The 24,383-nt window shown below is 34.3% G+C and overlaps 1 protein-coding gene across 2 annotated transcripts in view; it reads left to right on the forward strand.

Moving 5' to 3' along the window:
• The window catches only part of ZMYM2 (zinc finger MYM-type containing 2), a 99,554-nt gene extending 79,576 nt beyond the window's left edge, over positions 1 to 19,978 (forward strand). For both annotated transcript variants that reach the window (XM_047842880.1, XM_047842827.1), the window contains 11 exons: positions 531 to 660; positions 1,350 to 1,465; positions 2,224 to 2,395; positions 3,672 to 3,797; positions 5,078 to 5,172; positions 6,418 to 6,586; positions 6,838 to 6,989; positions 16,147 to 16,261; positions 17,055 to 17,306; positions 17,569 to 17,689; positions 19,110 to 19,978. In XM_047842880.1, coding sequence (XP_047698836.1) covers positions 531 to 660; positions 1,350 to 1,465; positions 2,224 to 2,395; positions 3,672 to 3,797; positions 5,078 to 5,172; positions 6,418 to 6,586; positions 6,838 to 6,989; positions 16,147 to 16,261; positions 17,055 to 17,306; positions 17,569 to 17,689; positions 19,110 to 19,302 — 1,641 coding nt within the window. In that variant the 3' untranslated portion in view covers positions 19,303 to 19,978. The remainder of the gene's footprint in view (positions 1 to 530; positions 661 to 1,349; positions 1,466 to 2,223; positions 2,396 to 3,671; positions 3,798 to 5,077; positions 5,173 to 6,417; positions 6,587 to 6,837; positions 6,990 to 16,146; positions 16,262 to 17,054; positions 17,307 to 17,568; positions 17,690 to 19,109) is intronic.
• Positions 19,979 to 24,383: the final 4,405 nt, after the last annotated feature.

Consider the following 24,383-nt stretch of genomic DNA (forward strand, 5'->3'; position numbering starts at 1 on the left):
GATATAAGAATATATAGTTGGAAGCTTGATAATATTTTTGGTAATTCTTTTCATCGTTTTTTTTTTTAACTTTTAAAATTTAGTATATAAATATACAAACTATATATCCAGTACAGGGAACTAGTATGTATCAGATGGCCATAATAACTAAGAACTTTTTTCTTTCTCAAGTAAATTTTAAAAAGCCTAATTATTTGCAAAATTCAGGTTAACAACCTTGCTTTTTTTTTCCTTTTTATTTAAAAGTGGCAATTGTCTTTTTATGGTTTTTTAAAAAATGTGCTGGTGGTATCCATTGAAGGTCACAAAGTTCTGTAGAATGAATGATTACTACTGCTTTGTCTGTAGTTAGGACAGATTCATACTGATCCTTTCAGATTAAGACTATGGTAAACATAGTAATAATAACATAATTTGGTTATACTCTTATACTTTTGTGTGTTCCCTCCACATGACCTAGATATTCATTAACACCAGGAAGTAAGAAAATTAGAGGCAAAAATAAAATGTTTCCCTTTGCTTCTCTGTAGGGTTCAGCTCCACCCCCTTCTCCAACACCTAACAAAGAGATGAAGAACAAAGCCGTTCTCTGCAAACCTTTAACAATGACGAAAGCTACTTACTGTAAACCTCACATGCAGACCAAATCTTGTCAGACAGGTAACTTAGGAAAATTTGACTTAACACCTCACTCACCGAAATTCATGCTTGTCTCAAATAATAGGCTACGGAATGTGTCTGCTTGGTCACTTTGTCATTCCCTGTTGATTTTGCGTATCCAATTTTAGATATTGCCTTGAGAATACAGCATAATATTTAAAATCATTAATGAAAAGCTGTGTTAAAGGTCTAGAATAAAAATTATGTCAGAGGTGAAAAGCTATATTAAAAATTTCCTTGGGGCTAAAATTCACTAAAGTTAAAGTGTTGCCTCAGAGATCACCTCTTTAAAAGTGACCTGTAATGTTAACAATTCTATTTCCTTGTCAGAATGCGATGAAATAATTCAAATATGTGTTTTTATGAGATTTAAATGTATCTTAATTGATTAGATACATATTTTTGCAGGGGTTAAGAGGGGAATCTAAGCTATCTGGAACTATGTAACATTTTTAAGGGATATTTTCTTTGTATTAAGAAAAAAAAAGACCTAAATTCTATTTTTATTCTCTTTAGGTTAATACAGCTGCTATATTTAGTTTTGTTGTTTTTACATCACCTAATTTTGTGAAAACTGAGAATTTCTTTTAAATGGGAACAGAGGCACTTAAATATTTCTTTGTTACCAAATTATTTTAACACTGAGTAATGATATATAAGTGCTCTTTAAACACATTTTGTATTTTTAGATGATAATTGGAAGACAGAATATGTTCCAGTGCCTATCCCTGTGCCTGTGTATATCCCAGTACCTATGCACATGTACAGTCAGAATATTCCTGTTCCTACTACAGTTCCTGTTCCTGTAAGTCGGACTTTAGGTTCTTTTTCATTATGAGGTTTATCAGGCATTAAGTGGGAGAACAGTGTTGTTGTAATTACTATCTCAGTGAAGCTAGTAGAACAGAGGGTTGAGTCTTCAGCTTCACCAGTTAACTTAGGTTTGGTTGTCTGTCAGTGTTTGATTTGTGTTTAATCAAGTAGATCCTTAAAGGTGACGTTTAGCAAGTGTCTGCATCTGCTTTATGCACATGATGTTTTATATTCGAGTTCATTGTAGAGAAAAACATTTGTAAAGTTGTCAGGTTTAAAACTGAAACACGGAAGAGAATTTCGTATATATTATAATTACATTATTTTGTCCTAAAACACTTGCGGTACTTAAGACACTATGCCACGGCTTGGCTGTCCCAGTCCTCCGCGGGGCGGGGAGGGCGGGGCAGAAGTACCTCACTTAGTTTTCTTTAATGTTTATTTCAGAAAGTAGCTGGCTTATATTCTGGGCTTACTCTGTTATAGTTGATATCTTAGTTTTGATATGTGTTTTCTCCCCCAAAGCTTTTATCCATCCTGTGTTAGAATAATTTTTAATTTGGAAAATTATCTTTTTTTTTTTTAAGAAAAGATTTTATTTTTAAGTGATCTCTGCACCCAGCATGGTGCACAAACTCATGACCCTGAGATCAAGAGTTGCATGCTCCACCAGCTGTGCCAACCAGGTGCCCCCGGAAAATCATGTTTTAACATGGAGTAAACTTAACAGTAAATACTTTGGTTAACTAGGTGCCGGTTCCTGTTTTTCTGCCTGCCTCCTTGGACAACAGTGAGAAGATCCCTGCAGCAGTTGAGGAGCTAAAAAGCAAAGTTTCCTCAGATCCTCTTGATGCAGAGCTGCTTACAATGACAGATATGATGACTGAGGACGAGGGGAAGACGGAAGCTGCCAACATCAACAGTGAGCTGCTCTGTATTTCACTTTGTGAATAAGTACTTGTATTATTGGTTTTCAGAGGGTTGTAATTAACTGTTCCAGAGCATATCATTAAGTTTCAACTTGATACGGGAATGGGGGAGGCATTGCAGCAAAGATGTATTTGAAGAGACCCATACTCCAGCCCCAAGCTCTCTTCTGTCAAGCCCAGTTTCGAGCAGGAATTTGAATGGTCCATGTTTTAATTATAATAGGATTTGACTTCTAAAATTAACTAACTCAGAATTTTTCCTGTTTTACTGGACTACCTCAGACACAAAAACAACTTGTAGTTGGCTTTAATAATGATCCAAACTCTTATATTGTAATGGTTATCCCCAATTTGTTTGTGCGCTGTACTTAGTAACTTGCATTATCTAAACGAGGGTTTATCCCAACTTCTGTTAGGGCAGTGCTTGCCAAATGGTATATATGATGAGTATGCCATGGATGATTCTCTTAGAATATTTATTCCTACCCTTACTCCTCTGGTAACACGTAGAGTCCTGTTTCAACCATAAGCTGCTTAATTCACTTTACCCTAGTGTACAATAGAAACACTATAAATTCTCTCTATTTCATAATGTGACCTTGTTTGTGAAAGACTTGGTTACAGTGGTTTTGTTTTTTAAGGAAGTGAAATGGGAAAAATGTCACTGTTAATCTCATAGAAAGGGTATTGTTTTGTGAAACCTTTGTTTCTTGTGTGTGTGTGTGTGTGTGTGTGTGTCTGTGTCTGTGTCTGTGTCTGTGTGTCTTTCTGTCTGCTATCACCAAAATGGATAAAATGCATATCTTACTGTGGCTTACAATACAAAAATGTTTGAAAGCAACTGATCAGAACATTAGAAAGCTGTTGTAATTGAATGATATGGATAACCTAGGTCACAGTTCGTAAAGAGTGCTGAAAATTGCAGTGATCCACCCTCATTAGTTTATTTTTGACAAGAGATTGCTTTTAGAAATATCACACATACATACTGGAATTGCTTTACTATCATTAACTTTTGAAGAGGGGCAGTCAGAAACTTAAAGGATTAAAAGTTTCCATGTACTCATGATCATGTAACAATTGTATAGTATTTTACATTTCAAGATGGCTATTTAACTTTTCCTTTTATGACTATTAATACATGTGTTTATTCTTGTTTATATATTGTTCATATATGTTTCCAGACTAAATATAAGTACTGTTTGCCAGATTAAATACAGACTAAATATAGGTGTTTTGATTTGTAATTATATCATGAATTGATTACAGGTGTAATTATTGAAACAGAAATAATTGGTTCAGATCTCTTGAAGAACTCTGACCCAGAGACACAGTCCAGTATGCCTGATGTACCATATGAACCAGATTTGGATATCGAAATAGATTTCCCTAGAGGTACTCAAAATGCTATTATGCTGTTTTATTCTTTCAATGTGAACTTTGGTTATGGAATTTAGTTATGGAGTCATAATTGTGGTTATGATCATTAACCATTTAATGTTCATGTTATTGCCTTTACTTTGGTTTTGTCTGTTTTTTTTTTTTTTACCAAACAAAACTCAACAGTTAACTTCTGAGATGAGGCATAGGACTTAAAGAAAATTTCTTAGAGCCAAAAAAAAAAAATCTTTCGCAAAGTAAGATTACTTTGAAAATAGAGAAAAGTTAAAGAAGTGACTGTTTCTTTTCTTTTCTTTTTTTAAACGTTTATTTATTTTTGAGACAGAGACAGAGCACAAGCATGGGAGGGACCAAAAGAGAGGGAGACACAGAATTTGATGCAGGCTCCAGGCTCTGGGCTGTCAGCACAGAGCCTGACGCGGGGCTTGAACTCACGAACTGTGAGATCATGACCTGAGCTGAAGTTGGATGCTTAACCATCTGAGCCACCCAGGCACCTCTTTTTTAAACAAATGATTGTTTGTTTTTAAAAAAATTTAAATAATCTATTGATGGCTAATAAGCACACTAAATAGAATGTAAAGCATTTTGGGGCACCTGGGTGGCTCAGTTGGTTAAGTGTCCAACTTGGACTTCTTCCCTGGCAGTGGAGAGTTCTCTCTCTCTCAAAATAAATAAGCATTAAAAAAAAAAAAAAAAGAATGCAAAGCATTTTATTTTGAGAAAGATTTGGTATGTTGAAACAGATTTGTACTGAGATCATTTGTTACTTTTTAATTTTTTTAAATGTTTATTTATTTTGAGAGAGAGAGAACATAGCAGGGGAGGGGCAGAGAGAAAGGGAGAGAATCCCAAGTAGGCTCCACACTGTCAGCTCAGAGCCCCATAGGGGCTCAGTCCCGTGAATCATGAGATCACGACCTGAGCCAAAACCAAGACTTGGACACTTAACCAACTCACCCACCCAGGTGCCCCTGTACTGAGACCATTTAGATCTTAGAATTGAATTTCAGGTTGTAATATTTTTCTGATATTATACATTTCATGAAAATGTCATATTGGTATTCAGTATACATGTGTTTTATGAGTCTGAATAGGGTTTATCAGAACTCAAGACAATTCTCTATTCACCCTCTCCTGTAGCACAGGTTACCCCCTGTATATAGGTGTTTGTTTATATTCTGTGATTAGTTCTTTGTTGCTGGCTGTATTTATGTAACATAAGCCTGTGCTGTTATATTTGGAAATAAAAGTTCTTCTGATTTGATTGTTAGCTGCTGAGGAACTTGATATGGAAAATGAATTTTTATTACCACCTGTTTTTGGAGAAGAATATGAGGAACAGCCTAGACCTCGATCTAAAAAAAAGGTATAAATTAATAGTTTTCTTGCATTCAGCCACTATCTCTTTGTAGTGATAACCTCTTTAGTTATAGAGCAAGGATACAGTGAGTGACCCACAGTTGTGCTGAGAATATGGGAAGACTTTTTTCCCTTAGATATAAAAAGACTTCAAGAGTTAATGTGAAAGTAATAATTTTCCAAGTAATAAAAATGTCTCATATTTGTAACTTCATAGAAGAGCAAGTATTTTTGCCATTTAATTTTTCTTTTTAATTTTATCCTGACAAAAGGTTGACATAGTTGCTCAAAAAGTAAACTCCATTCTTTGCCAAGAATTGAGACTATTTTCTAGGGATCTGTTTTTTCCACTGTTATTTCTGATGAGACTAATCTATGAGGTTAAGTTACAGTGTGTAATATCTGGTCTTTTTTACGCAAGCTAGTACATAGAAGGACATGCTGGACAGTTTAATTGTTTAGGCAGACCAAATCTTAATGTTGTTAACAGATGTGATTTAAAAAAATACTTTGTCAACAACTTTACTTATTTCTGATTTTCAACATAAAGCAAGATCAAAAGAAACAAAAAGGATGACTTGCACAAATTTTCCCACAAAGAAAGAAAAAAACTGAAAAAGGAGTGAGTACCTGCAGTAGAATGAAGTTGGACTCCTATTTGACACCACACACAAAAATTAACTCAAAATGGGTTATAGACCTAAATGTAAGAACTAAAATATAAAACTCTTAAAAGAAAACAGGCCTAAATCGTCACTGCCTTGGGTTAGGCATAGTTCTTTGACAGGATACCGAAAGTACAAGGAACAAAAGGAAAAAATAGGTGAATTAGGTATACTACATCAAAATTTAAAACTTTTATATAGTAAATATGCCATCATGGAAGTCAGAGGGGCTGAGTGAAATTGAAATTGAAAAGTTCAGTTTCTCTCTTACCTTAAGATTTAGAACCCTTTTCAGATTATTTATTGATTATGTCTTAATTTTCTTACCAGTGACTCTCATAGCAGGAGTTATTATGATTTTGATATACAAAGTGGATTATGTAGAAATATGGCATTTCTGGAGATATATTTCAAGTAATGTTATAGGTAGCTATTCTCAGATTTCAGAACACCAGTCAATTCTAAGCATATAAATAGATGTTATTTCTCTTTTAATTTTCATTTGTTGAGGGATGGCTTACATAAAGTCGTGAAATAATGTAGGTATTTTTTTAAAAAAAGATTTTACAATGGTATTTTACTATTAGGGAGCCAAGAGAAAGGCTGTATCAGGATACCAGTCTCATGATGATAGTTCTGACAATTCAGAATGCAGCTTTCCTTTCAAATATACGTATGGTGTAAACGCATGGAAACACTGGGTCAAAACTAGGCAACTTGATGAAGATCTTCTTGTATTAGATGAGCTAAAATCCCGTAAGTGTTCTGATTTTGTTTCCTCTACACCCTATTTCAAATCAAGATTTTTGTTATTAACTACCTTTACTTAAAAAAACATAAATGTAGCTTAAAATATTTTAAGTACATTTAAATGTAGCTTTCATTTTACTTTTAAATTCTAATATAGTCTAAATCAATTTCAGAAAGTTTCTTAATCTTAAAAAAGAGAAAGTTTCTTAATCTTAAGAATAAATAATAATAATTACTAATGTTTTACTTCTTTTTAGCTAAATCAGTAAAGTTGAAAGAGGATCTGCTCTCTCACACCACGGCTGAGCTTAACTATGGGTTAGCTCATTTTGTGAATGAGATCCGACGGCCAAATGGAGAGAGTTATGCACCTGACAGCATCTATTATCTTTGCCTTGGAATACAGGAGGTTAGTAATTTGATGGCTATTTTTGGATATAATGTTAATAAGAAAGGTTGTTGTGGTAGGGGTGCCAGGTGGCTCAGCTGGTTAAGCATCCGAATTCAGCTCAGGTCATGTTCTTGCAGTTCATGGGTTCGAGTCCTGTGTTGGGCTTTGTGCTGACAGCTCAGAACCTGGAGCCTGCTTTGAATTCTGTGTCTCCCTCTCTGTGCCTCTCCCCTGCTTGCACTCTGTCTGTCTCTCTCTCTCTCTCTCTCTCTCTCAAAAGTAAATAAACCTTAAAAGAAAAACAAAAAAGGTCGTTGTGGTAGTTTTGGAAGAGAAAAATGTTATGTTTCAAGAATATTAAGGGTGGCTTTATGGAACATAATGATTTCTTGGCTTGCCAAGAAAGAAAAAAGAATTTACTCTATTTGAATATATAATACTAGGATATTCTAAAGGATTTTCTTACTTTGTATATAGGTGTTTCATAATGAGATCTGTTCCTCAAAATCCTCAAATTCTTGAAAACTGTCGTACCAAAACCGAAAAGAATTCATGTTTAGGGGCACCTGGGTGGCTCAGTTGGTTAAGCGTTGAACTTCAGCTCAGGTCATGATCTCACGGTTTGTGGATTCGATCCCCGCATCAGTCTCTGTGCTGATGGCTCGGAGCTTGGGGCCTGCTTCAGATTCTGTCTCCCTCTATCTCTGCCCCTCCCCCACTTCTCTCTCGCGCGCGCGCACGCGCTCTCTCTCTCTCTCTCAAAAATAAACATTAAAATTAAAAAAAAATAGAAAAATGGTGTTAGGGACAAGTCACTTGAAACTCCTGCATCTATCTTTTGTTACAGTTAGCAAAGCTGTATATTTGTTGCCATATATATGATAATCAGGATGGCTTCATTTCTTCCTTAAAATTGCAAATAAATGAATTAACATCCTGAGGTGTGATCCTATATATGTATATATAGATCCATGCTGGTATACATGTAAACAGAAAAATGTGTTCCTTTGCAGATAGTGGATCTGTTTCAGTTGTACACTCCTGATGTTTCTAATTTGTTATATAGGTAAATTACTCTTTATTTTTTTGGAATCATCTTATAAAAGAAGATCATTCTTTAGGGGTTTAAATAAGCCACATATCTGTGAACCTTGATTGAGTCTACTTTCCGTAATAGACATAAATACCAACTTTAGGTGTTGGCTTGTAATTCTGAACAAATTGTTCAGGTTTGAGCCCACAGGTCAGAAAGTATCTTAGCTTAACATCCTATGTATTTTTTAGCTGTGATAAATGATAGAAGGAGTTGTTTTTACGTCGAGTTTTGTTTATAGCCCGAGAATTTATAAATTTTTTTTTTTCAACATTTATTTATTTTTGGGACAGAGAGAGACAGAGCATGAACAGGGGAGGGGCAGAGAGAGAGGGAGACACAGAATCGGAAACAGGCTCCAGGCTCTGAGCCATCAGCCCAGAGCCCGACGCGGGGCTCGAACTCCCGGACCGCAAGATCGTGACCTGGCTGAAGTCGGATGCTTAACCGACTGCGCCACCCAGGCGCCCCATATAGCCCGAGAATTTAATGTTATGTTGCCAACTGATGTAGTCACTGAAATTATTCAGAAAACTAGAACTGTCTTAATTTGTATTTTAAGTTGTGTTCTCTTCGGGGTAGAAATTTGCCCAAGATTACATAAGTGGTAGTGGGAAGGTAGCACATGGCTGTAAATTATTGTATGTTCAAGGGCCATCATATATTTTGCAGTAGCAACCTAAAAAATATATAGTAGGTTTTACTTTTCCTCATTCTTCTTTGATAGATTTATACGTACCTTAGCCTCATATTTAGATGGTGACAATAGGTCATCCACCATTCCAGATCTCAAAATCCCTGAAAACTAGAGATTTTACTCTTTAGTTTTTCAGAAACACTCATTTGGTAGTAAAACCTGAGTTGAAGAGTTGTGAAGTTTTTGTCTATTTAGTGTACTTTCTGTTTGATCATCTACAGAATATTAACTACATAATTCACTATAGAATAGTTAATGTTTCTAAAGGAATAAAGGGTACTTTCCTAGATCACTTTAGGAATATTATGTAAATATGTACATGCCCTGAATTTCCTCTGTAAAATCCAAAAAAGTTATGAATTCCAAAACATATCTGGCCTCAGTGGTTCTGGTTCAAGGTTTATAGACCTGTGTGTGTTCCCCCACCCCCCGTTTTCATCATACCTAGGAGTAAAAAAGAGTAGGAATAGCAGGCAAAACCATCTCAGCTGTCTGGTTTCAAAATAAGTTACCTGTTAACATAATAAAGACTCTTCTTCAGAGCAAATAGGATTTGGGTTTTACTCTTTGTGTCTTACACCATGCAGGCCCTATTGTAGGCACTCATTAACCTGGATAATTGTCAACAGCTAGTACACAATAGACCTGTATTGTCCAGTTTTTCTGCTGCTTTTTATTGTGTGTATGTATTTAAGATGGTGGAACAATCTTTTTTAAAAAAGAACATTTATATCATCATCTTGGAAGTAGTTCAGTTGTTCAGATCAATCATTTGTAAAAGTGTAGAAGAGGATATTAGGGTTCTCCCAAGTTAACTCAGCAGGAAGGAAAGAGATTGAGTTCTAGGCTCTTATTTGTGTTGTTTTAATGCAGCTCTACTTTTTGGTATGTTTTGGGGTTCTGTATAAAATTTCATTTAAAAATGGCTTCTAGAAATTCACCTTAAAAAACTAGTACCTGAATAATAAAATTTTAAATCACAGTGTAATAAAAGGCAACACAATGAGCAGTCTCTGTCTTACCCATCTCTGTTCCACTTAGTTCACCTTCCTGAAGTCAAATACTCTCTGTTGGCTCTTTCCTTTCCTCGGACATTACTTTGCATATAGAAATATAATGGATTTTTGTATATTCATCTTATATTCTCTATGTACCAATTCATTATTAGTTTTGTTAGGTGGTGTTAAAGACAGTTTTGCCTCTTTCTTTCCAATCTGCATGTCTTCTTTTTCTTGTCTTACTACATTGGTTAGGGATGTCAGGCCTCCTTCCCCCTCCCAACATTGAAAGCAAATGATGAGAGCAGAAACCCTCACCTTGTTTCTAATTCTTGAGGAAAGATGCTTCACCATTAAGTATGATGTTGCCTATAGGTTTTTTGTAGTTTCTTGTTTGTTACCAGGCCAAGGAAGAGAACTTCTATCCCTAAATGGCTGAGAATTTTTCTTAACTTTTTATTTTGTTACTGAGGGTTTTTATCATAATCGGTTACTGAATTTTGTCAACTGCTTTTTCTGCATCTATGGAGACAATCGTATGGTTTTTCTCTCTTATTCTCTTAAGAGAATTAATTTTCAGATATTAAATCAACCTTGAATTTCTGAGAGATACTGCATTTGATAATGATATATTAACTTTTTTATATACTGCTGATTAAACTTGCTAATTTACTGTTAATGACTTTGCAGAGGTTCATGGAGGATACTAGTCCATGGTTTTCTAGAGATCTTTCCCTGGCTTTGGTGATACCACTGGCCTCATAAAATAAATTGGGAGGTGTTCCTTTCTCCTTTTTTTTTTTAAAGCTTGCTTGCTTTTCCTTCCTTCCTTCCTTCCTTCCTTCCTTCCTTCCTTCCTTCCTTCCTTCCATCCTTCCTTCCTTCCTTCCTTCCAGAGAGCATGAGCTGGAGTGAGAGAGAGAGTCAATCTTAAGCAGGTTCCACACTGGTGTGGGGCTCGATCCCAGGACCCTGGGATCATGACCTGAGCTGAAATCAAGAGTCGTATATTCAACCAACTGAGCCACCCAGGACCACCCCCCCCCGCCCCCGCCCCCCCCCGCCCCCCCCCCCCGCCTTTCTTCTCTTTTCTGAAAGAATTTGTGAGAATTGGTATTATTCCTTTCTTAAGTGTTTGACAGAATCCAGTGAAGCTATGTGGGCCTGTTTTTTGTTTGTTTGTTTGTTTGTTTGTTTGTTTATTTTGTGGGGTTTGAGGTAGTTTAAATTACTAAGTCAATTCATTTAATTTTTATACGGTTATTTAAGTTCACTCTTTATTTTGAGTTCATTTTAGCAGTTTTGTCTTTAAAGAAATTTGTGCACTTGATCAAAGTTGTCACATATTTGTTAGCATGGGTTGATGTTGATAGGTAGATAGCAGCTTAAAAATGTAATGGTTTATAATGATAAAAAACACAGCCCTTAGTTTATACATTGTGAAAAACAAATGGCTAGTGGGATTGGGCCTAATGGGGCTAGGGTTCTGGTTTGCCTGTATTTGCTGATCTAGCTAAAAGTTTATCAGTTTTCTTTTATTGATTTATTCGGAGAGCCAGCTTTTGGTTTCATTGATTTTTCTCTGTTTTTCTGTTTTCTCTTTTTTGGAGTCTCTGACCTCCATTTGTTTCCTTAATTTGTTTTCTTTTTTCCAACTTAAGATCATTGATCTTAGACCTTTTTTCTTTTCTAGTAAAGCATTTAAAGGTATACATTTTCTTCTATCAACTAGTTTACTTGCGTTCCATAAATTTTTAAAAATATTTTCATTTTCCTTAAGTAAAGAGAATTGGCTGGCTACCCTATAACTCTATTATAGGAAGTTGAATCTCTGGATTGCTTTTTACTGAGTGGGTTATTTAAATATTAGAACTCCAAATACTATTAGAGGTTTGAGATCTAAATGGATTGCATAAGAAGGAATTATAAATTATGTCTTTAAGTTGGTCTTTTTTTCTAATTTTTTTTTATTGTGGTAAAATACACGTAACATATAACTTACCCATTTTAACTGTTTTTAATGTACAAGGCAAGGATATTAAGTACATTTGTAATCCTGTGCAAAGATGACCACCATCCATCCCCGTATAGCATAACTGAAACTCTGTACCCATTAAACGGTAACTCATTCTCTCCTCACTCCACCCTTGGCAGCCATCATTCTGTTTTCTGTCTCCATAAGTTTGACTACTTACGGTATCTTGTATAAGTGAAATATTACTCTTTTTGTGACTGGCTTTCTGCACTAAGCATAATATCTTCAAACCTTATCCATATCGTAGCATATGTCTGAATTTCCTCCCTTTTTAAACAGGGTCTTTACATTTGACTAAAACTGTTTCCTCAGGAATTTTTTTTGCTACTGAACTATACACTTTAGAATGGTTAAGATAGTAAATTTTTCTTTTCTTTTTTTGTTTTTACCCCATAATTGAAAGAAGTTTTTTTTACTATTCTCATCATTGGACATATTTTCACAGACTTGATTTAATTTTGTAAAAGGCTGTATGGTATTTATAAGCAGCTTTAAAAATAATCTTAAACCTCAGTGTAAAGATAAGCTATCTAAAATATACTTTACAGAAATCATTGCTGTTTAATGTTATTTCAAGGATGTGTACAGAAATAGAAGCTATTTTTGGAAGAGTGCATATTTTTCTGTTGCATTTATTGATTTTGTTTGCATCTGGGAATAAAATAATGTCGAAGAAGTAGGACTTTTTTTATATTTGTTTATTGAAGGAATAACATCTTTAGTTGTAAGGACCAGGTGTTGTGAATGTAGGTAGTAAATAGGTAGCTGCTTCTGTACTGCATATTGAGAAATTAGGTATAATTATGGATGTTTAATTAGTACTGTGTGAAGGGGGTGCACAGCATTTTTCTTCTAGCTCACAAACAGAATAGCTGATTTTCCCCCCTGATTTTATAAGGATAACGGTTATTGTTAAAAAAGAAAATTATGTGAACTCCTACAATCATGATCATTCTTTCCTCTCATCCACTCTTACCTTATACATGTGAACACACGCCCTGCACACCAAAGGCATTGTCAGTGGAATTGTGGATACCGTTTTCCTGAACCTTCCCCACTTCATCATGGTTAGCTAAATGTGTATGCTTCTCTGTATTTTTTTATGAACACGGCAAAAGATACAATAGTTTGTCAGCTAAGAACATGGAGCCATATTAAACTTTTGTACTACAGTTTCCTTCCTTCTGTTTCTCAGCACATTGTGGCAGTCCCTCTAAGTCAGCTGGAACAGACTTAACTGTGTGTATTTCATACTACATTTAATTTAGTCATTTCAACAATGATGAGCATTCCCTTTGTTTCATAAAATTTTGCTATTATAGATGAACAGTGTACACCTTCTTTCCCCTCCTTTGCCAAATATTACATAATGATCCTAAAGATCTTTTTCAAAAAAAAAAAATTTTTTTTAATGTTTTATTTTTGAGAGCAAGAGACATAGTGTGGGTGGGGGAGGGGCAGAGAGAGAGGGAGACAGAGAATCTGAAGCAGTCTCCAGGCTCTGAGCCATCAGCACAGAGCCCGATGCGGGGCTCGAACCCACAAACTGTGAGATCATGACCTGAGCCAAAGTCCGATGCTTGACCAACGAGCCACCCAGGTGTCCCGATCCTAAAGATCTTAAAGATCTTATTTCTATGAGATTAGATTTCTGAAAGGGTATTATTAGACCATAAAAAAAAGCATATGTTTTATCTTTTTTTTAAAGTTTATTTACTTAGAACGTGCACATGCAAGCGGGGGAGGGGCAGAGAGAGAGAAGGGGAGAATCTCAAGCAGGCTCTGTGCTGTTAAGTGCGGAGCGTGACACAGGGCTCGAACTCACGAAATTGTGAGATCATGACCTGAGCCAAAGTCTGACACTTAACCGACTAGCCACCCAGGTGCCCCAAACATACTTTTTATTGTAAAAGCTATCACGATATTGCTTCCCAAAAGTGCTGAGGATCTTTTTAGTTGGCCATTTGAGTTAGCTTTTCTGGGAAGTTTTGCTTTGTTGGGTTGTTTATCTCTTTCCATTTGTGAGAATTCTTTGTTTATTCTAGATAGTTATTCTCATTTTCCAAAAATTTTTCCAAAATTTCTTATCTTGAAAAATGCATTTTTCAAGAAGAGTTAGAACTCCATTTACTATATTAAAAACTAGAGTAAACTCTCTTATTAATTTGAGCTTGTTAATTTGAGTTCTATTATATAGAACTTTATAAAATTCTATTAAAATATGTATAACATTTTAAAATGTATTTAATCTTTGATTCAGAAGGGCCTTAAGAATTTGCCTTATTTTTTTTTTAAATTTTTTTTTTCAACGTTTATTTTTTTGGGGACAGAGAGAGACAGAGCATGAACGGGGGAGGGGCAGAGAGAGAGGGAGACACAGAATCGGAAACAGGCTCCAGGCTCTGAGCCATCAGCCCAGAGCCCGACGCGGGGCTCGAACTCACGGACTGCGAGATCGTGAACTGAGCTGAAGTCGGACGCTTAACCGACTGCGCCACCCAGGCGTCCCAGTGACATTGTATTTTAACCAATTAATGCTACAGTCATAACACTGAGAATTTCCAGATATTTTTATAGAGTTTCTGCCCTCTGACTAACTCATCAGTAGGGAAGGGATCTGACACTGTCACTTCATTGATTGCCAGGCACCTGGTTTGTCATCCTATTCGCAAGGTATCAGTTACGAATTTTTGTTCTGCCATTTTGAAATTATGCTGTCTCCCTTCTGACTAGCAGGACTGACATTATAATGATCAGTTCAGATGATGATACGCTAGTCTGATATTTGATTATTATATGGTGTGGTTTTTTTTTTTCCATTCTTTTACTTTTCATTTATCTGTGTCTGCATATTTAAAGTGAGGTGTCTTGGAGCACCTGGCTAAGTTGGAAGAGCATGCAACTCTTGATCTTGGGGTTGTAAGTTCGAACCCCGTGCTGGGTATAGAGATTATTTTAAAGAAAATAAAACTTAAAAAAAGTAGGTTTCTTGTTAAGCAGCATATTGTTGGGCCTGGCTTTTTTTTGTTTGTTTGTTTGTTTTTTGTTTTTTGGTGTTTTTTTTTGTTTTGTTTTGTTTTTTGTTTTAAGTCCAATTGACCAATCTTTGTCTTGGTATGTTTGGACCAACAAACCTTTTTTTTCCCTGTATATAAAGAACCAGATAGTAAATGTTTTATTTGTCTTTGCAGGCCACACTGATATATCATGCACCCATTCAGCTCTGCCATTGCAGTATGAAAACAGACTTTGGCAATATGCAGATGTCACTTGTGTCTGTGTTTCAAGGAAACTTTATTGACAAAAATAGGCACTGAACCAGTTTTGGCTCTCATTTGCCACCCTGGTTTAGATCTTTTATACTTAGTATAATCACGGCTGCCATTGGATGAGAATCTGCCATTGGTTGTTTTGTATTTATCTGTTCATTATTGGGGTTTTTTTTTTCTCTGCTTTCTTTTGAATTAGTTATTTTTCTGTGATTCTATTTTGTCTCTACTGTTGGTTTATTTTTTGCCTCTTAAATAGTTTTGTTGTGGTTGCCCTAGGATTTATAATATGGGTCTTCAGTTCATTATCTACCCTCAAATATTATTGTACCACTTTATGTATCACGTATGAACCTTATAACAGTGTCCGTTTCCCATCGCCTGCCCCTTTGTGCTGTTGTTGCCATACATTTAACTTTTACATTATTTTATTCCAGATTCCACTGGAGATGGACTTTGCAAACTTTAGTTTTTAAATCATTCCTTAACAACTCTCATTGTTAAGATTTGTCATAGTAAGTTATTAGAGTCAAGTTTGTACTGACTCACAGGAGTTAGAGAGGAGCAGTAAGTAAAAAGCATTCCTTAACAATTGAGTGCTAGAAGAGACCCTCAGACCACTGCAGAATAACATTTCATCCAATTCAGAATTTTTCTTTAATAATTTATAATTTAATTACTCTTACTTGAAAATCTAATTTTGTTTTCTCCATGTTCTATATAATGAACATTGGAACCAGATATTCTGTTTTTATCTGACAGACTGAAGATTTCTGCTAGTTCTTACATTCTGGATTCTTGGGTTTGTATTTCAGCTTTGAGTTTTTTAAGCCAAAGAGTAATTGGCAACTTTGATTCTTTATGATTTCTAGGTATATAGATAAAGCCAGTAATCTCTCCTGTTGTATTATGTTAGTGTGCCTGGTTTTTTGGTTTTTGATTTTTGGTTGTTTTTTTTTTTTTTTTTTTTTTTTTTTTTTTAAGATAAAAGCTTTCTTTCTTAAGACATATTGTATAAGTATATATTCACTCTTTATAATAAGCTGGTTTTCCTTCAAGAAACTTTTTTTTTTTTTATTGTAGTACTTGTGTGGTAGTAATCGAAAAGACAACATATTCATTGATCCAGGATACCAGACATTTGAGCAAGAATTGAATAAAATACTTCGAAGTTGGCAACCAAGTATACTTCCAGATGGTAATGCTTGCTTGCTGTCTCTCTTATATATATAAGAGATACATATGTATCTTTACATATATACATATGTATATGTAAAACTTTTCAGGATTGAGAGTTTTTAACGTAACTTCTGTACTATTGTATCTGTCTCCTATGAGTATTCTGGTTCTTGAGGTAATCCTCTCTTAAATAAAAGTGTTGCTGACTTGCTACTGGGATTTTTATTTTTACAGAAAGTATGTTAAAAATAATTAGGAAATAATTTAAATTAGTGTATTTTTCAGAGTACTTATTCATGAACTCATCTGTTCATCTTTTGTTGAATTAGAAATGAATGTAGTTGATAACTAGTGTTTATAAAGAACTTTGTAATAAATGTGACCTGCTTTCTCTGGAGTAAGAAACTGGGTGTGTATTCTTAAGCCCTGCTGTGGATATTGTGATACAAATTTCTCTAAGAAATCTGTTTTAGATGTGTGAAGAAAATGTGTTTGTGAATGGAAATCACCTATTTTTTTCCCCCAGCAATCATGCAGATTTAAGTTCCTTTCTGACCGTTGTGTGCTTGTCCTATAGAAGACCAGAAGCAAACATCTAGTCTCTTATTCCAGAGATGCTAGCACCATAGTCTTGTGTATTCCCTAGCTTCTTTTGTCATAGAGCTGCATAGGTAATTCTGAAAGTGTGTTTTGACCTGGTGTGAATGGAGGATTGAAATAGGTTTGTTCTTGAATTAACATTATTTTTTTTTAGATGGTTAAATGATTATTATTTTATTTGTTGTAATTTTTAAAAAATATTTCTGTTTAAGGGTCAATATTTTCTCGAGTCGAAGAAGATTATCTCTGGAGGATAAAACAACTGGGATCACACTCTCCAGTAGCTCTTCTGAATACCCTGTTCTACTTTAACACTAAGTATTTTGGTCTGAAAACAGTGGAACAACACTTAAGACTTTCCTTTGGCACTGTGTTTAGGCACTGGAAAAAAAATCCTTTAACAATGGAAAACAAAGCATGTCTTCGATACCAAGTGTCTTCCTTATGTGGAACAGATAATGAAGGTAGTGTAACATATTTTTATTTTTGTATTGTCTGTGGCAGGGATGGCCAAACTTTGCCTTAGTAAAGGTCACCTGGGTCACTTGTTAAGACTCTAAGGACTGCCATTTTCATAAAGTAAGACAACCTATATCTTCTTAAGACATCTTAGTTCATTTTGTTTGAAAAAGTCACATATTTGGTATAACAGATACAAGGAGTGAATAGTACTATTCTTTCTTCAAGATTAGTCTCAGGAAGTTCATGTAATTTTTATTTTTTAAGATAAAATTACTACTGGAAAAAGAAAACATGAAGATGATGAGCCAGTATTTGAACAAATTGAAAATACAGCCAATCCTTCTAGATGTCCTGTGAAAATGTTTGAATGCTACTTGTCTAAAAGGTAAGTGTTAATGATATTTAACTTTTTACATGGTAGTATAGGTTAGTTTCCTTGAATTTAACACTACCAAGAGGTGACATTTTTCACTGATCTTTCTTAGATTTTTCTCTCACTTCTCACTCACATCTAATGTTTGTAAGTCTCATTATTGTAAAATACCTAGCTTATACTTCATACTTTAAGGTTCAAGCATATGTTAAGAAATTGTTGTTTAGTGAAGTTGCTACTATTATTGTCATCTTTTAAATTACAGCAATTCCAATAATAAAGCATAGGACACAAACTTTTTTTTGTAAAGGGTCAGATAGTAAATATTTTAGGCTTTTTAGGCTATAGAGTCTCTATTGAAGTTAATCCATTCTGTTGTTATAGCCAGAAACCAGCCATATACTATTATAAATAAATGGCCCTATAGTATTTTTATAGTACTTGTAGTATACAGTTTTATTGTGTTCTAAAACCTGAGACAAACAAGTGATGGGCTATAGTTTGCCCACCCCCTGGTGAAAAGGTATGTTCAAAGGTAGAATAGATAGATGGAGATAAAAATGAAATCTTTACATGTAAGAGAAAATGTTCCTTTAAGAAGGTCTTACATAGTGTTCTGAAAGTACTGTACTTTTCAACTATACCACCACTTTGTTCCCTTAATCTAATACCAACAGGCATTTTAGAAAATGTTAAACCATTGAGATGTTTAGAGATCATAAACTATTTTATGCTTGTCCATTGCTTTATATATATGTACTCTTTAATTTTCGAAGGCTTAGTAAGAACTAAGAGTTCATTTCCTTATGTTAAGTTGTATAAATTATAGATAGGTCCCCAAATGAGTTCTTAACTAATGATGTCATCTACAGATAATAGTAATATTTTTGACTGGTTTGGGGTGGCCTTGTTCGGCTGCAACAGTGTTAGATCTTCCAGTGGTGGTAACTCTTACTTGGAAATCCCTATCTCAGTATTGTTGGTATTTTAAAAGTTAAATTTCTATTGTATAATGCTATTAGGTATTTTTATTTTATGGGCTACTATATTTCATCAATTTTAAGACACACTTTTCAAATTTTACTATCTCTGAAACTGGGATGCATTTTATAATTGATACAACTTAAAATTATAATTGACAGTGTTCTACTTGTTTAGTGGCAACATTAAAATAATGATTAAAATATTATTTCTTTTGATGGTGTTTTGGATTCAGTGAAATAACGGAATTCAAATGGTGGGGAAATAATCTTTTATCACAGAAATTAACTTTGAAAATATCTTAATGATAAAAAAAATTAATATAAGTAATGACATGATCTGACCACATAATATGGTTAGTAGTAACAGCATTGTTCTTGGAAGACGAAAAGAAAGTTGTGGGGAATTTTGTATATATACTGTGAAATTGACTTTCTCCTTTCTCCCAAAGTCCACAGAATCTTAATCAGAGAATGGATGTTTTTTATTTGCAACCAGAATGCTCTAGTTCTACAGATAGCCCTGTCTGGTACACATCTACTTCACTGGACCGAAACACCTTGGAAAATATGCTTGTACGGGTTCTTTTAGTAAAAGATATTTATGATAAAGACAATTATGAACTGGACGAAGACACAGACTAAAAAGGAACGTTTCAGAAGCAATCGGGATAAAACAGCATTAGATAGTCATGCTGCTAGATCTTTATTATGGAAAACATTTCAAGTTTACTCCTTCTGTTTTGAGTTTTGTAGCAGTGTACCCACACTGGGTATTACCATGTAAATAATCTGTGAGTGAAAGTTGCCATTATTCTATGTAGTGGTTTTAGGATACTTAACAAATACATTCAAATTCTTTTTTTATTATTTATTTGATTAGGTATGTTTGTAACTTTTTACATTACAAAATACGAATGAGAATGTGCCATGTATAATTTTTTTCTTGTAGTAAGAAACATCCATATTGCACAACTCTACTGTTGCAAAGCTTCCTTGAAAGGAGGCTCTTTTACTGGGTTCTTTACCAGATGGTTGTGTATGGGTAGCACTACTAAAAGTTTAGAACTTGCAGTGTCTTTCCGAATTTTTAAAATAAACTGTAAACTAATAGGCTGGGTTTTTTGTTTTGTTTTTTGGGGGTTTTGTTTGTTTGTTTTACGTTTTAGTTACTGAAGCCTTACAAGGTTATGTAGAGAGATACCATCTTCTGTACCAAAAATAGACAAGAGAATGCTGTCGATATTGGTGTACTGTAATGTGAATCTTTACTGGTGAAAACAACTTTTTGTTCCCCTTATTAAAACCTTAGTGTCCTTTTCTCATTTGTGGCTTTCTGCATCACCCCAGTCAATAATATATATATATATATATATATGTGTGTGTGTATATATATATGTATGTATATATGTGTGTGTATATATATATATATATGAAGAATGATGTTGAAAACATGATCATTGAGACATTTTCTTTGTAAAAATGTCCAATGAAAGTACAAAATTCTGTTTTCTGTGCCAACCATAAGTATCCAAAATCCCATTCATTTATAGAAGTTTGATTTTTCTTTTTTCCCCTTAAAGATACAGATCATGTTGCAGTATCTGAGTAGTACTCTAAAACTTTACCAACTTTATTAGGATTTTTATATTGCCTTCAAATATGACTGATGGATACATTGGATAAAATTATTTTTAGAGATGCCGCTCCTAAAATAGTTGTTACAGAAGGTCGATCAAGTTTAAATAAGAGAGTATCACATTTTTACTATGAAGATTACCAGTGTAGTGATTCTGATATTTCAGATGATTGAAGAACAAAGAAAGAAACTGATGGATAAAGTCTATCTCAGAGGAAATCACATTTGATGTTAGATTGTTTGGCTTTTAAAATTACTTCTTATAGAAGATAAAAGCATTTTAAAACTTTGTGCTTCTGCATAGCAATTTATCTGTTTAGACCTTTTCTTTTAGAATAAGGAAGTTTACTTAAAATCCTGTTTGATAGAGACTGAGCAAAATGCTGGCTGCAAATTATTATAAAGAAACCATTTGGCTGACTTCATAGAGCATGTATGTAATCATATTGTTTTGTTTCTAATTCCTGACTCACCATGGTGACGTTAGTTTTTTAAAATTGTTGCGGGGGGTGAGGGGGGGGCTGAATTTGGGCTATTTTCCACAGTGATTAGGCAACGTCTACACATCCCTTAGGTATTTCTCCTTTGCTTAGGATAAATGTTAGCATTCAGAAGAAATTTTCTCAATCATGATATAGAAAAATTCACAAGTATAATCACTGTATTTTAAAGCAATAATTATCAGAAATGGTTTTGGCATAAAATTACTTTATAATGTCCTAATTTGTTTTATAAGTTTGAATAACATACCTGTCCCTTAATTTTATATTTGTTGATTTCATAATCACACAGCAAATCTGATATTACTTTACTAAAATAGATTGCTCATTGTCTATTTAATTAAGAAAACTGGGTAACATTTAAAATATATACTATAAAAATTTCCTCACACTTAACCTTTTTCCAGAAGTACTTTAAGCACTTTTCCTATAAATGCATATTGTTGATTAAAAGGTGGTTAATCCTAGCCATCTTTTATTCTTCACAGTGGTGCTATATTCCATCAAGAGCAATAACGTTTTCCCCAAATGTCACTTAATGTTTATTCTCCCAGATACCATACATTTCTGCCGCGGTGCTGTTAAGCACCTTGTCTGGCTATTTACATCTCCTTTATTGTACATTAGCTCTTCTAAACAGAAATGTCTACATAAGTTTGATCTCGACATGATTGAGGATTTAGAGCTCTTGTTTTTGTCTTGAATGCAATCCAAGGATTAACTTGACTCTCAGGGGGAAAAGAAAAACAAAACTTTATAAGAATTGTTTGTTCTGTGAAACTTATTTCACCTAGAATACATTTCATTGGTTCCTGGATGTCCTTAGTTTGTGTGGTCATAGCTGACTGCTGAGAAAAAGGACAGTGAAATGGTAGCAGTTTCTTTTTGCTTCTTAGTGATTTCTGTTTATAGCATCCTGTAAATATAACTTTATTGTCTTTAGATGTCTATTGGAGATGCTATATTTTTTTGTTCTGAAGGTTTTGCCATTTAAAATGAATCAAAGTTTTTATTCCTATTGAGAAAAGTGAATTTCCCATGCAAATTGAATCTTCATTAACACAGTTTTTAGGTTTTAAACTGTATGAGGTAATATAAGACATTAAAAGATTTTTCTAGGCAAGAAGCTCAACTTTTTTTTTTTTTTTTTTTTTGGCATAAAAATATTACACAAGTTGTCACCAGTGTGTTAAAACATCTTGAGACAGGAAAGAAGAAGATGCATATTGTACTGTGCATTCAAACTTTTGTCACTGTTTTTCTGATGGAATTTCCCTTTGTCCTGGCCAATATGGAATGGGTGACTCATTTATGGGATAATCTGGAAATGAGATAAACTCATTTATGCATAGCATGAAGGTTTACAGTAATGGAGAAGTCAAAATTGCAAATTTTTGGTTTGTACTACTCTAATGTGGGTTCATTTTGTCTGAAATCTTAAATACCATGCAGTCTTAAATCACTATAAAAATTTACACTTTTATTTTGCCAGTTATTTCCAAAATGTATTGTTTTACATATGTCACTTATGTTCTAAGTTACCACTGACTGTAGGATAATGTCCTTGTTCCCCTCAAACAAAACAGTCATGAAAGTGTACATTAAAATATTTTTAAAGAATAAATTTCTTTAACTAAATTATAATACTTTTGGATTTCCCCCCTTAATAAGCCCCTTTCTCATTTTTAGAGAAGTTATTTGAATTTCAGTTATTCCATTTTACTGTGTTTTTAGGAATAGACCATTTTTAATACTGTTTTCCAGTGTTAAATACTTTTTATTGTTTCTGGGTTTATCATACTTGAAAATGATACTACTAACAATATCTTATAAATATAGCAGTTGATGTCCAGAACAGGTTAACTGCATCGGTCTGGGTTTGAGAGTAGAGGCATTTAAAGTGATGTTTCAATTTGTACTATTTTTTTTTCTTAGAAGCTACATGTTAGACACCCCAAATACGTTACTGTGATTCCTTGCCTTATAGTGAACTGGACAAGAGAAAGTCGTTCTTAAAATCTGGGCAGATGGTGTCCTAATTAATTACTGAGTTAAACAAGGTCATGAATTTAGGCCTTTGGAGGAAAAAGAACCAAAGAGAAGCTAAGATTTATTCTGTAAATAAAGAATTAAGAATAGAACCAAAGAGAGGGCCACAGACCGTTGGGTCTAGAATTGGAGGTCTTTGTATCTTTGAAGGAAGGCAGGTGTAAATCCTAACTGAGTGTATTTTATTTTCTATTGTAGTGCAGTGAAAAGAATAATTACAGCTCTTTCTGAGACTTTCAGCTGCATACTTGATTCTTTTTTTTTTTTTTTTTAATTTTTTTTTCAACGTTTTTATTTTTATTTTTGGGACAGAGAGAGACAGAGCATGAACGGGGGAGGGGCAGAGAGAGAGGGAGACACAGAATCGGAAACAGGCTCCAGGCTCTGAGCCATCAACCCAGAGCCTGACGCGGGTCTCGAACTCCTGGACCGCGAGATCGTGACCTGGCTGAAGTCGGACGCTTAACCGACTGCGCCACCCAGGCGCCCCTGCATACTTGATTCTGATTGGACCTCAGTTTCTTTATCTGTAAAATGAAGGTATTGCCTTAATTTCTGATTCTGGAGTTTCAAATTAAGCATAGTTGATACATGGCTTAAGAGGCTTAGTAGTAAATCTTACAGATTTATGTTTGAAGCCTTATGATTTATTTAGAAACACATTTTCTTGGAGGGGAAAGATCTTTCCTAAAATAGACTTAACACAGGCTGTGTCATACCTGATTTTTATGAGTCCTATTCAAGTAACTCCTCAGAAGAAAACTCAGCGTAATGAAACTTAAGTTTTGTTATAAAACTTAAACAGTGGATCTTCATTACATATTTCCTTTGTGCCAAAGAACTATTGTCAACCATGGTAGTTAAGGAGGAAGAGAAAGTAAAAGATTAAAAAGGCATTAGTGTTGCAATTATGGGTCGTGAACAAGATGTACTGTTGTATGTATATTTAACTCCTAGGGAATATAGAATATAGTCATGATAGTTTACAACACAGAACACTGTGTACACTCAGAAACCCTAAAAAGCTTTTATGTTCTAGAGTAGGTTTCATAGCATTACCACCACCTGTAATTATATGAAACATTGGATTCCTGTAACGTTCTTGATGGTGCTTTTAGCTCTGTTTAAAATGGCCAGTGGCACAATTTCTGACTATTTTGATGACACCAGTCTTCATCTCTGGCTTTCAGGCCAACTCATTACAAGAGTAGTTAAATATAGCACCCAAAGGAAAAGCTTAGAGTACCTTCATCATGCATTAGAGAGGATTCTAAAAGGTGTTAAACCACATTGAATCAAGGTGAGTAATTCAACTTGTAGGTTATGTTATATGGATGGAAGGAACACACAAGGTGCAATATATTAAGGATATTTTTTTAAAACTTCATCCACTAAGGATTTTTTTTCATAGTAAATGCTTTTGGAAATAAAACCTCTCAAATATTTTCTAAATCATGGATGTACTATTCTTAAACCTATAAGCAAAATTAAGCCTTTCCATTTCGATTACATATTTGTAGTTCTAAAGTGATGTCAGC

Source organism: Prionailurus viverrinus, chromosome A1, assembly GCF_022837055.1.
Source record: "Prionailurus viverrinus isolate Anna chromosome A1, UM_Priviv_1.0, whole genome shotgun sequence".
NCBI classification, from domain to species: domain Eukaryota; kingdom Metazoa; phylum Chordata; class Mammalia; order Carnivora; family Felidae; genus Prionailurus; species Prionailurus viverrinus.